This window comes from Rhipicephalus microplus, chromosome 10 (genome assembly GCF_043290135.1).
Source record: "Rhipicephalus microplus isolate Deutch F79 chromosome 10, USDA_Rmic, whole genome shotgun sequence".
Taxonomy (NCBI): domain Eukaryota; kingdom Metazoa; phylum Arthropoda; class Arachnida; order Ixodida; family Ixodidae; genus Rhipicephalus; species Rhipicephalus microplus.
The window spans coordinates 46260822-46274329 of NC_134709.1; the positions used below are offsets into that span (position 1 = coordinate 46260822).

The 13508-nt window shown below is 45.2% G+C and overlaps 2 protein-coding genes across 9 annotated transcripts in view; one reads left to right on the forward strand and one right to left on the reverse strand.

Annotated features, from left to right (window-relative positions):
* The window catches only part of LOC119181726 (membralin), a 225328-nt gene that overhangs the window by 79811 nt on the left and 132009 nt on the right, over positions 1–13508 (reverse strand). For all 7 annotated transcript variants that reach the window (XM_075875606.1, XM_075875605.1, XM_075875603.1 and 4 more), the window contains one exon: positions 7074–7544. In XM_075875606.1, the coding sequence (XP_075731721.1) occupies positions 7074–7340 (267 nt within the window). In that variant the 5' untranslated portion in view covers positions 7341–7544. The remainder of the gene's footprint in view (positions 1–7073; positions 7545–13508) is intronic.
* Positions 269–2166, forward strand: LOC142774711 (uncharacterized). 2 transcript variants are annotated; one of them, XR_012886519.1, is made up of 5 exons: positions 269–402; positions 697–867; positions 957–1133; positions 1207–1281; positions 2001–2166. XR_012886519.1 is itself a non-coding variant. In XM_075875609.1 (4 exons), the coding sequence occupies exons 1-3, from the start codon at positions 295–297 to the stop codon at positions 1128–1130; spliced, it is 453 nt and encodes a 150-aa protein (XP_075731724.1). In that variant the 5' UTR covers positions 269–294; the 3' UTR covers positions 1131–1133; positions 1207–1445. The 2 variants fall into 2 exon arrangements, 1 of the variants encoding a protein (XP_075731724.1); XM_075875609.1 differs by lacking the exon at positions 2001–2166 and having other exon boundaries at positions 1207–1445.

A 13508-nucleotide genomic window follows, 5' to 3' on the forward strand; every position in this document is an offset into this window, starting at 1 on the left:
GTCGACCGCAGCTGCGGATCTGATAGTTTGTCAATGAAAATGTTATTCTTCATTATAAGTAAACAAAAAATCAGAATAATTTTAAAAGTATTTTTTTACTTTTATAATGTTTGTTTAACGCTACGCTGTTTCAATCAATTCACATGCAGACTGCTGGCTGCAGGGTGTCTATGCAATATGGCAGCCGCTGTGGCCGCAGGCAGCCGGTGCACATTGTCCTATCGCTTACATCGCCGTTTCTGTACTTCGTGTCCCGGAGTGAAATAAGCCGTCTTGTTGCTTCAAGACCTCGCGATGGAGCGCGGTCCGAAGAAAAGAAAGAGAGGACCCTACAAGACTTATTTAAATCCCAAGTCTCAGTTCCAGCTACCAAGGAGCACCGCACGCGCTTGCCCGCCGACCGTAAGTTCTGATCATTTTCAACATGGATGGGCACTTTCGATCGGGGTTTTAGCTTGATCCGGGCCCTGCTGGTATCAGATCAGCGGTTGTCCACAACATTAATCTGCATGTTGCTCAACGACTTCGATCGTTGCGCCGTGTTTTACGGTCTTCCTTTTTACCACCCTTTATAGTTCTGCCCGCGAATGATCGAATGTGCTCGGCCGTGTTAAATTGCTATTTTTTATCAGTGCATTTTCTTTTTCATTAATTTAGCGCAGCAATTTAAGTCCAAATCTCATTATTTTCTTCTAGGGTGCCAGCCCTAGCATGCCTTCTTCGAGTGATGAGGCAGACAGCGACACTGAAAGGGCAGATCCACCAAGTCGAACAACATCACTGAAGAGCCGGAATAGTCACATAGCTAGTCCGGGCTCCGAACGTCCGGAAAGTGAAGAAGATTTCCCCGAGTCCGATAATGAGCCGGTAAATTGAGCTGGTAGTAGAATGCTACGAGAACTATTGTTTCTATACGATAAACCGTTTACTATATCGGCGCACTTGTTCTATCACAGGTAACGTCAAGTGGAGGCCGGTTAGGCTCGTCAGCTGGCAGTGCTATGGAAGCTCCTGCTGCAGCCCCTGAAGCACAAGAGCAGAGGAACAGCGCTGATCCGTCACAGAAATTTCCTGCACGCGAGCCTCACGCCCCAGCAGATGAAGTTATTTTACTAAGGCTTATCAGTTAATTAGTAAGCATACACATGCTATTTTATGCTTATGTATTACGATGGGAAATTATAAATTTTGGTTGGTTTTTTTTAGGACTCTCCACTTCAAGACGGCATTGCAAGCCTTTCTGACGCAGATGATTCGTCACTGTTTGATAAGGATGAAGAGGTAACTTTTACACACTAGTTGCACTCTACAAATATGTGCAGCTGGAAGATTCACATCCACTAGAATAGCCTTGAGCAAGTGCATTGGCACTGTGGTTTTCTCTTGCATAATCAGTTCAAGACGAGTTATCACTTGGGACAATAAACTCTGGGAACAACCTGCAACAGGTTTTCAGACCATGTTCTTAACACTGTCTGTTGTCATGTAATTTACGTGCTATGAGTGAACTAGCACAGCTAACTAGAATAGGCAGATTGGGTTACTGTGGCACTAAATGCTTCTTTTTTTTTTTCTTCACAGGAAGCTTTTTCAAGTGACCATGCTTCACAGCAAGGTTTCCCTGGAGATTTTCTCACATTAGATGATGACATGGTGTGTTTGTTTTCACTGGAAATAACTAGATTTATGGTCAGGTTTTAAGGGCACTACTTTCACAGGCTCTTTTATGTACTGGAAAATGTCTGTGTAAATTGGGCACTGTTAAGAGGGACACGTAGCGGTGATTTGGTGAATGATTCATTTCAAGATCACTGGCTCTTTCATTTTAAAGAATATCTCACCAGTTGGTCTGTAAAAAGTTATCAGCCTAGCAGGCATGATATTTTGTACTGATCAATAACAGAGTTGTTTGCTCATATTCATTGGGCTTATCACGGTTCACTATAACTGAATTCTGTGATAGCTTCATTGACGAAAGCTTTTTTTTTTTTTACTTTCAGCAGCCTGCTGCAGATCCAGTGACAGAGCCTGATCCATCTTGCAAGGCACGCTTTGGAGACCTTTTTACACAACTTGTCACTGAGAAAGTGGTTCTTTCGAAGGGAGATATTCTCCTAATGGCACTAAAGCATGCTGTGAAGAATAATTTGACTCTTTTGGGTTTAACTAGCTTAATAGATTTAATTAACAGAATTTTTGATAAACCTATATTACCTCACTCACAGTATCACCTACATAAACTTTTTAGCGAAACTGGCACCACTATGACTTTTTTCTTTTTTTGTCCGAGATGCTTTTCGCATATTGGCAGTCTTGAGACAAATTCTTACTTGAAATGCTCGAAGTGCAGTCACACAACTTTTGTGTCTTCCCTTTCGGATGCCCCCTTTTTTGTCACTCTCGATGTGGAGTCGCAACTTCAAAGGCTACTTAAGGACTGTGATCTTCTTGATTTAACAAAGCCCCTTCCGACGAATGGGACATTTTCAGACATCTGGGATGGTACAATGTATCGTACTTTTGTAGCCGAATCTCAACACTGTGGACCAAGAATCAGTTTCTCGTTGAATGCAGATGGGACCCCGCTTTTCAAATCAAGTGGGACATCAATTTGGCCCATCCAGCTAATTGTTAATGAGCTCCCTCCACAGCAAAGAATGTCCAAATTGGTCCTGGCCGCATTGTGGTTCTGGAAAGAAAAGCCAAACATGGCACTTTTCCAAGGTACTTTTGTTGAGAAAATGAACGAGCTGTGTGAGAATGGCGTTGAATTACAACGTCAAGGAAGGGTTGAAAAATATAAGGTCTATTGTATCTGTTCAAGTGTAGATTCTGTTGCTAGGGCACCGATGCAAGGTGTAACCCAATTTAATGGGTATTTTGGATGTAATTGGTGTCTCCAAAGAGGTGAGAGAGCTGGCGGGGCAACTAAATACCCAGTTGAGGAAGTTGAACCCACAGAAAGAAGTGAGCTCCAAATGCTAAATGACATGGAGATTGCTTTGAAAGGGGGGGTGCCTGTGCAAGGAGTCAAAACAGTGTCACCGTTGATAAACCTGCCCCATTTTAACATAGTGTGGAGCTTTGTGCCAGACTATATGCACTGTGTCTTGCTGGGGGTAGCGCGCCAGTTCCTAGAATTGTGGTTCAATTCTGATAGTGCCTGTTCAATAAGCCGACATCAGCACATAGTGGACCGCAGGCTTATGTCTATTAAGCCACCAATGGATGTGAAGCGATTGCCGAGGCCGACAAAAGAGCGGAAATGGTGGAAGGCCAAGGAACTTGAGAGCTGGCTACTTTGTTACAGTGTCCCTGTTTTGCATGGCATTCTTGAGAAGCCATACATGCAACACTGGGCTTGCCTAGTTGAAGCCTTGCACATAATGTTGCAGCGTGCAATCAGCCCAACTGAGCTCACCATTGCCGAGGGGCTATTGTTGGAGTTTCATGTGCGTGCAGAACTGCTGTTTGGCAAGTCAGTCATGACATTCAACATGCACCAACTGACTCATATAGCAAAGAGTGTGCGCCACTGGGGACCACTTTGGGCACACAGTGCGTTCCCATTTGAAGCTGGGAACGGCAGCCTAAAAAAAGCTGTAAAAGCAGCTAACGGAATTCCCCATCAAGTCTGCCGAGTCCTACAGATGGAAAGCATGGTAGTAGAACTTCAACGGCAGGCTATCAGTCCAAGTGTAGCAGAGTACTGCTCGTCTTTTGATGGCACAAAAACGCAAAAAAGCGTACTTAGTAGTGGTGGCTACCGTTTTTTCGGACACGGTTCCCGACGTGCATCAGCAGGTTTGCAGCCATCTTTACATGACACTACCCTTGAGTTCACCAAATACAGAAGAATGTTGGCGAAGGGATCAATTATCACTGATAGCATGTATGCATCTAACAAGAGGACCAATAGCTCTGTTGTTGAACTTCAAAATGGGCATTTTGTTATTGTTGAAGAAATATACCATGGCAGCGACAACAAAGCATATATATCTGCAAGGAAATTAAGCTGCAGTCCAGTGATGTACAACTTGGTGGCCATGTCACATGTGCTGAAAGTAAATCACAAGGCAGCGAATACATCACTGGTCGAATGCTCTGAAATCAGAAAGGTGGTTGTGTTTGTGGAACTCGAAAGAGCTTCCTATGTATGCTTCCCTCCAAGTTCCTTTACATTGTAATGTATTTGAAGTGAAGAACCTATGCTGTGTAAGTTTTAAAGGAACCCTGTTTAGTGCACACTATGCCTCAAAACATGAGCGTTTTTTTATGTGAGTGGCCCTTGAAATGCCTTGAGGCGATCGACGTGAAATCGCCACCCGTGACTAGTTAGCTCTTCTAGTAGGCAAGATGTTTGTCATGATGACTCATACCATTGAAACAATTCCGTTTGAGTATATATAATGTATATAGTTCATCAAAAAGTATATAGTGAATCCAAATGTAAATTAATAAACATTGAGTATGTTATGTATATATAACATTGCCACGTCTATATATGGTAATAGAAGATTTGTACGGAGGATTCGCGGGTGACCTGATCATCTCCAAGCAAGCTCACCTAACATCATTCACTTTCTGGATATGGTGATGATTTTTTGTTTCACGATTATGTTTCAATGCATGGTGACAACATGGTGTACCTCATAAAAATTGTTCTTTAGAGCAGTCATGCCTGTGTAGCTCATGAACATACCAAGAAAATGTTTTTAAATGTGCAGTGAAAATGGTTATGTGTGGGCCCGCACATGAGAGCCTCCCCGGCTGCATATTTGAGACCACTGATATAGAGGGATTTATCGTGCTGTGCAGATTAAATTGATTGACCACATGGCTGTGACAAATTGTGAAATATCTGTCTGTAAGCCAGCTTGCTCTCTAGGTTTGATTGTTTTTGGAAATATTTTTTTTTCGTTAAAGTCTAGTGTTTTGCATATTGTATTAGGTATCTGAATATTACCGAAAAGAGATCGGTGGGTCTGAATTTCTTTAAATTTATTATGTCTCTTTTTGTGTGTATTAATGTTTTATATTTGCATTGTGTACTGAATGTTTTCCTATATTTATTCAGTGGGTGCTGTATTTTTTTTATTCTTACTGCTATTGTATTCTTTATTTTAGTGTGTGTGTCGGGGTACTGCAATATTACATGACGCTTTTTATTCTTTTTCATACAAGTTCAGTCTTGTACACTATGCATAGAATGTGTGCTTGTCATTCATACATAATTCATTGTGCCACTGTGAGCATCCTTAAAGGCCAACTCCAGCGATTTTTCGACCATGTCAAGGTAATGGTGTTTCTGTGTTCCTGAGACACTCTTGTCACGAGCCCAATAGCTGAAATGCTCAGGAAATTCGAAAACAATTTTTAATAAGCAAAAAGGTGCAAAACCGAAACCCGACCGGGCGCCCGGTCTGCATATGATGTACTATTTGTTAAGAACTGGAGGCCGTATACTGGTTCTGCCGGCACGTAGTATGAAAACTGTGAAAGCCAGACCAGCGAAGCACCGGCAAAACACCACAGAGGAAGGAAGAAAGCTCTCCCGTGCTATGGTCGTGCCAAACACCACCGCTGTCGTCTTGGGGCCAGCACAATAAACAATGTAGGGGCCAAAGTAGCGATGCCATCGCCTGCGTCACTTTCGTTGACATGACAAACTTGACATCGCACTGACAGTGTTGCCAATAATTCTGGCAAGCGAGGCGAGTTTTTCGAGGCAATCTTTAAAATTCATTTGCAAATAATCTGCGCATCTCTCAAGCCTGTAATTGGCATAAATGACAGGAATGTGCGTAAGAGTGTACCCAGCGAATTTGATTGAGATTCGTTGACCTCGAAAAACCACCGGAGTTGACCTTTAAGCATCCTTAAATAAGTAAAGACATGCTGTTCACGTGTAAACTGTTAACCTGTATGAAACCTGTTTCTCAGTGCTTTACTGAAATGCCAGTTGTATGGCAATGCCTTTTTCCTCCTTTGGAACTAAAATTCCTTTTATTGTGATTCAATTTACTGTTATAAGTATTTGTAATATTTGAAGTATCTTGTACGCCTTGTGTTGCAGCACTGGCCAAGAAATTTTTTTACACCAAAATATGTTCTGTGCTATTTAAATCCTGTTTGCCTTGAAATAAAATTCTTTTTTTTTCAATGTTATTGTTGCCTTTCATACCTTCTTTCGGATATCTTGTTAGTGAGAACATCTAATTGTTTTCTCTTAGTTGCATAACCTTTTCTATCGTATGAATATTAAAAAAATTCAGTCATATCCTGCAGCAGCATTATATGCAGTGACAGGTAGCCCATAAACACGTGACATCAGGTGCTCACTGGTAGTTAGCCATATTCCCTAGTTTGGGAATAAGACATCGTTGGTACATTGTGATGCTGCAAACAGTAGAAGGTGCGGTTCCAATGTGTACTAGTACTTTAACTGCTGCATTTTCATGATGCATATATGGAAAGCTTAATCAGATGCCCTGATACAGTGGTTGTTTGTAAACCAGGCAAGTGTTGTAAACAAGCTTAATTTAATCCAAGGTTTAAGTAAGTGACCGAGCTCAGGGATTCCAAGCTGAAGCACTAGCTCGAATTCTGTTTGGGTAACACACATAAATGAATTGCTTTATATGGAGGGTTGGATGCATCACCGTAGATTTCCATTTATGACTTTCAATACTGCTCAGGTAGAGAATTGTAAAAAATAAACTTCAAAGTTATGCATGTACTGCAATTGGGGTGTCCTATTGGACTCTCCCATTGCAGCTTGGGTCCCATTGACGTCCATTTGAGTCCCATTGCAACCAACTGGAACCACCTATCATGACAGCAGGTCATCCTGTTAGAACTTCAAATATGCAGAGTTGGTTAAAATGTTAGAAGCCACTACATGGGAAGTCCAATTGGACAGTCCCATTGCAGCATGCACTTCCAATTGGGCACCAGTTAGACACCATTTGAACCCCACTTAGCCCCCTTTGCCACCCATTGCTCCTAACTGGAACATCCAGTTGGACCCATTAACTATTTTTGACTGGGCAGACACAAACGCGACGCCTCACCTTGAGCAAGGTGATGTACTCGAACAAAGTCCGCACGGAAGGGGGCACCGCGGTCGCGTACGCGAGCGCCACTCGCACAAACAGGGCGTGGAACAGCCTGTCCCGAACACTGTTCATCGGGTTGGCTCCGTTGTTGCTGCTGCCGCCGCCGCCCGCATTGCGCGAGAGGCCATTGTTGTTGTTGTTGTTGTTGTTGAAGTTGTTGTTGTTCAGGTTGTTGGCCGCAGCGCCCAGGAGGTGGGGGAGGATGCCGATGTTGAGGGCCATGATGAGGTCACCGACGACTCCCGACGGCGCGCGGGACACACCACGCCAGGCAGGTGAGAGGACGGCTGGGGGTGGGACCTCCTCGAAGGAGAGATTTTTTTTTCTTGACTTGCACCTCAAGGAGACATGGTCACTGTCGCGGGCCCGGACGGCGGGTCAGCGGCCGCCTGACACATCCGGAGCGGGAGGTGGTGCGCCGAGGGCCTGCAATGAAGGGACGCCAGTATGAAATTAAAGATCGAGAATAAAGAAGCGTGAGGATTACAGACTAATAAAAATCGTTCTTGGGCTAGCAGCTTTTACTGAGATACAAAAAAAATGGCCCCTATCGTCAAGGAAGGATTCAAGAAAAAACAGAAAAGTGTCCTTTTTTTGTTTTGTCCTTCTGTTTCGAATCCTTCCAGGATAGTACGAGTACTTTTCTTATACCACTAAGCGTTATCGACAGAGGTACTGTATTTCAATAAGTAAAGCATCGCACGCCTTATCAGCAGCTTGCTGCCTACCAGTGACAGGCCGATTTTTTTCATTCTCTTTAATTTCTTTCACATCACGTGATAATTACTACGCTAATATTAAAAACTACCGTGGCGTAGCAGTTAACAGGCACTTAATATGCCCTGAATACACAGCGAAACGATCATATTCTAGGCTCACAACAATATCAAGGTAAGGTTGACCAGGGAGGCTGATCTCCTTGGTCCACACAGGCGATGATGACGAAGAACTTCACGTGGTGACAAACACGTACTATCAACAGCAAAAGTTTGCGGCTTGTTGGGTCCACAAGCAAATGCGAATTTCTGCTATATCAGCATGCTGAATGCCTGTGATCAAGCTGGCTATAGGTCGGAATGCCAAGTGCAATACGGAACATTTATTTGGAAATTACATTCCCAGAGAAAGCGGGAATTTAGCTTCATCGAACATTCCGCGTGCCGCAAACTTTTGTTGTTGTTCTCACGTAACAAGCCAATCCTCACGCACAAGTAGCAATGCAGGCTATGCTTCTCTCCGCTTAGCTGTCGGTTGGTTTCGTCACGTTGTGCCTAAACAAACGAGCCTTTGATTCATTTCCTACCCCGTCAGTTTTACCAGGGTGACACGACAGTAAACTCAAAAAGAAAAACAAAGTTGCGACGAGAACAGATGGACGCACGCGGCTTCTGTCCCATCGTTTCAAATATGAAAAGTAACAGTAGTAATAAAAGTAATGAATACCACATTTCATTGTTGTATCGGGGAGTGTAATTACCGAAACGTCGCAGTGGCTTACACGGCTGCGAATGCTAAGGGGCGAGCTCGATTCGGATTCAATTGGCGGCAACTCTAGCGGCCGAAGCCCGACAGATGGAGGAGGAGGAATAAATGAGGAAGGACAGGGAGGTTAGCCAGTTCTCCGACAGATGGAGGGATCAGAAAGGGGGTGGGGGGAGGTCTGAACTCAAAAAAAAAAAAAGAAAAGCGTGCGTGCCATGATACGACATGCATTGATATTGGTAGCGCAAAACGAAAAGGAACGGAGACACAGAAGAAACACAAACACGACGGGCGCTAGACATCAACTGACTTTTTTTTTTATTGAAAAGGCCCCAAAACCGTCGGACATTAGCGCGAGCACACAAATGCACTCTGAAGTGCTTTCTTACGTCTGTCACTTCACGCGTTACCACACTGAATGCGTAAGATTCACTCTCGGATACCCGATTTCCTTTCTGGATAAGGAAACCGGCACCGCACCGACACATGTTCCCTCATCCTCATTTTCCCGAATGTTCATGTTTTCCTTCCGAGTCTCCGTTCCTTTCCGTTTTCCCGCTACAAATAGGAATGCAAGAGAACGAAACCAACTAGCCCGCATCGCCGCCATGATACGAGCCTCGTCTGCCGGGGCGGCCGCAACAGGGCCACGTGGGCAACATCCCTCGCCAGCACCACGGCCAAACGAAACCGAAAGTAGCACTAGGAGGGGCGCAGTTAAAACTATATGCAAGACACCGCCAAGCGTATACGGCAGTATTTTCCTTTTTGTGACGACGAAGGGTCTCGGACATTCAAGTACAACCACAATAAAAAAAAAAAAAGAAGACGACGACGACATGTCGCGAATGCAGTTCCTGTGCTTTCTCCTTCGTCCCTGCACGCGCATTCAGGCAAACGGGACACACAGCGTCTTACGGCCGAGGAAGGACGAAACATATGGGGTGTTAATTCATTCTGGGAAACCACGGAAGAGACCCGACGTGACTGTGAATGAAAATGCGAAGCCCGCCGAGGCAAGAAAGGCCTGGCAAGCGTCCATAGCGCTATATAGTTAGACCCCCAACGTGCACGCCAAGAATCTGCGCGTCCTTCTTTCTTTATTGTTTTTTTCCCGTTAAACGGAGGATTAAGAGAAGCGAGACGAGCACGAAGAGTTCCGGCGCCAAAATAAACACGCCGTGAAAAGAATAGCTGGCATACGTAAACCACTCATTTTCGTTTCTTCACACACCCTCTTCTGCGGCACTATAATACGAGCTGCAACGAACCGCAAACCTCGCCCATTCTGTTTTCGCACATGAATCGTGCAATCACGTCCGCTCGTTTCTCAGGTCATTTGGGAGTAGAGACAGAGAAATTAATGTTCTCTTTATAGACGCTGCCCGGCGCCTATCACTGAACCTCATCAGTTCCGCGCACGCAGAAAACGTTATGAGCCACACCAGCTAATTAAAAAAAATACATCTCAACCGAAAACAACGCAGATTACTTTACATGTTTACGCAAGAATACCATATTTGACTTCGATTGTTTGAAAGCAACGTACCTGCAATAAGTACGAGAAGCCGACGCAATCAGACATCTCCCCTGAGTCGCTTCAATTAAGCCAACGCCACCGCAGACATTACCCATCGTTAGCCATCATAACCAGCGCTAGTTAGAAGGGTACCGGTAGCATGCGAGCAAAGGTGGCACTGCCAGACACCACTGCTTGTAGTTTGTAAATAGCGCCGCGAGCGGGGCAAACGGTACGCGAACCCGTTACCTCCAGGACGAATCGGAGGAAGGGATTTTTCGTAACGTCGGAAGGGGTTTCGTAACGACTTGTGACAACCTCGTCAGAAGCAACGTCTACATTTAATGGAAGCTTGATCGAACAGTCATATAACGCGGTCACAGCACAGTCATATTGGTCCGTTCGCAGAATTAAGTATCGTACAATAAGCGAACGCCTTTTAGAGCCTTGTTGGTATAGACGCAACCGGGCCGGCTAGTATACGATCGAGACCGATTAACCCTCGGCTCAAGGTAAAAATCATTCGACAAGCGACCTCGAGCTTTTGTGTCCAAATGGCTCATCTATACATATGCAGATACCTCTACATCCTCTCATCCTACAAGTTACTTACTTCTCTGCTACCGACCCAGCCTCCCTTTGCCGAGCGCCATTCAGGTGCCAGCAGCTCACATTATTGATGGGGGAAGGGTTACAGCAACATGACTCTCACCGTTCCTTGTTTATTATTTTTTTCGATAACAATTATGTGGACACTCTCGGCAGGATTTTGCCGTCACCGTCATGTTACGAATAGAATCCTAGTCGATGATGTCGTTCTAAACTTCTATGTTCCACGCATGAGTGCAAGCAAGTGCCGGGAATGAACGCGGCCGAAGGATTGATGAAGCGAGCCGGCCATCTCCGTCGCACGGAGGGCGTATATATTTATATTTACATGGTATTGCCCGACGTGCGAGGCCCACAGTCGATGGAACAGTATCTAGTAACGTTGGTCGAAGGCTTCCCGCACGCACGCACACACACGCACACACACACATACACGTACACACACACACTCTCACACGCACACACACACACACGCACACACACGCGCGCGCGCGCACGCTCAGGCAGGAGGGAGTGGGGTGCGCTGCGGTCACTATCTCGACAGACATCAGAATACGGCTCGGAAACTTGCTGCGCTTTAAACATTTACATCGCGTTTAGATGGCTGACAGGACGTAAAACCGTTTCGGTCCACGGTTGGCCCGTATTCCCTTAAAACGGCGCTTTGTTGAGTTACGCCAAGCCAGATAAGATCTAATATAGTCAACTCTATTCCGGTTCGTTGTTATCGCACTCACTGCTTCGCCCTTGCGACGAAACTGGTTTTTTTTTTGTTTTATTAAATGTTTTCCTCAAATGAACGACAACTCCACCAACACGCACGCAAGCTTCTCTCTAAAGTGAACGTAATTTGCAAGACGATGCCGGCTTCACGGTTGACCACTGCCGGCACGCACGCACGGGAGCCTCCCTTGCAGCGGGATAAGCTAACCGATCCAGCGGTGGCTCTCGGAAACCGTGCGAAGTGCATACGCGGCCGGGTCTTCTCGCTTGCTGGATTCCGTGCCGACCGGTTGTGCCCTCGCGATCTCCGGCGTCAGCGTAGCTCTGGCCGTCTGGGCTCGCCCTACGTCACCTCCTGACGCCGATGACCTTCGAAGACAGTGTAGCTCTGACCGACTGGACTTGCTCTACCCCATCTACTGACGCCGACAAGAGCTCTCGCAAGTGGTGCCCCGTGCTCAGACTCCTGTGACCGTGTTTCCATCTTTCCTATCTCTCCTATCCCCTCGATTTGTCCTCACTCACTGGTCTAGCGCATCTTTCTCTCTACCTTTATTCCTATTCGTTTAATCCCTCCTCACCTCCTTCCCTTGTGAGCTACTGTTGAGGTGTCGCTCCCTGAAGCAGACAGTTACGGGGCTCACTTTTCTCTTCCTTTCTCTCTTAGAACCACTTAGTAGTATTTCAGATCATGTTACGAAGTATTTAAGGAGGAGAAAACCGTTTTATCTTAGGGTCAACTACACTCGACACATGCTCTTCGGAAAAGCGAGCGAATACCGCTATATATACAGCAAGGTGCGCGAGGCAGATCAGCGGACGCAATAGCGTACGCCTTGGCACACTTATAGCTCTTACTCGGTGGCCAACAAAGGATACATACATACATACATACATACATACATACATACATACATACATACATACATACATACATACATACATACATACATACATATTTATTTGACCACCCGACATCGCATGCTGAATGCGACGGCATTCTGCTGTTTGGCACCGTGTACATAAGAACTAGCGAGCTATATACGATTCAAATTAGCGGTAGCAGCCGCGGACACGGCACAGCTGGACCTGACATGTACACAATGATCTACTGTTGTTGTTTCGGAAACTTGACATTTGTAAAGAAAGTATAAAAAAAGTACGGTGGAAGTACCGTATACATGCCCGCATCATGTCCTTCGATAATTGGAATTGTTCCAGCACTTTATAAGATTGGGATAGCGAAGGAAACTAAATGTTTCAAGAACAGAATTTTCAACGTAAGCTTGCCACCACAATACAATACCAAAACCGCATAGAACGATCCACAATTCAGAAAACATGGCGAAGTCGCGCGTGTTGGCACACACGCGCATTTCGCACGCCGCATCGCAAAATACAAAGCTCCGCCTACAAAATTGCGTTGCGCACAGAGCAGATAACACGGTATCTTTCTTAAAAACCCTATTGATAAAACGAGACAACTACGCGGAAACATTATCGAGTGTTTTATCTATTGCGGGCGGCTGCATCTCCTAAATGCGCAACAAGCTATTTAACTCCTCGGCGAGAAGGGTTTGTTGCGCTATCGCCATAAGATATGCTCGGGCGGTACTCTTCAGACAAGTCAGGGGTGCGTGGAAGAGGACACAGCACTCGCTGATCTCTCAGGCGCACCCCACAACCTTACAGAAGTGTGACGCCGTCCATTACAGTCGTGCGGAGCCGTGGATAACAACAGCAACAACAACAACAACAACAACAAAAAAGCGATGGCATACTAACGTTTTTACGAACGAAGGAAGGGGGAATCGGTCGAGGAGCCAGTTTTTGTTTTATACGTCCACGTGTAATAAAGAGAGGCACAATCAAACGTGGTTTTCATTAGTTGCAGTTTACTTGCCTTTCCAGTTGGTTCACTTGAAATTTTCAAGAACGTTTCACTTCGTTTTCCTTCAAATGAGGCTCCATAGAAAGTGCTCTCTTTATGCATTTGTATTCGAATGGTTCATATATTATAAAATTCTCATTCTGCGAGCGTGATTGTTTAGCCCAGC

What these genes read in the sequence shown, in the direction of transcription:
- LOC142774711 (XM_075875609.1), top strand. Translation starts at nt 295, where the DNA reads ATGGAGCGCGGTCCGAAGAAAAGAAAGAGAGGACCCTACAAGACTTAT. An exon ending in CACGCGCTTGCCCGCCGACC is followed by an intron (nt 403 to 696) that starts GTAAGTTCTGAT and finishes ATTTTCTTCTAG; the next exon opens with GGTGCCAGCCCTAGCATGCC. An exon ending in CCGAGTCCGATAATGAGCCG is followed by an intron (nt 868 to 956) that starts GTAAATTGAGCT and finishes GTTCTATCACAG; the next exon opens with GTAACGTCAAGTGGAGGCCG.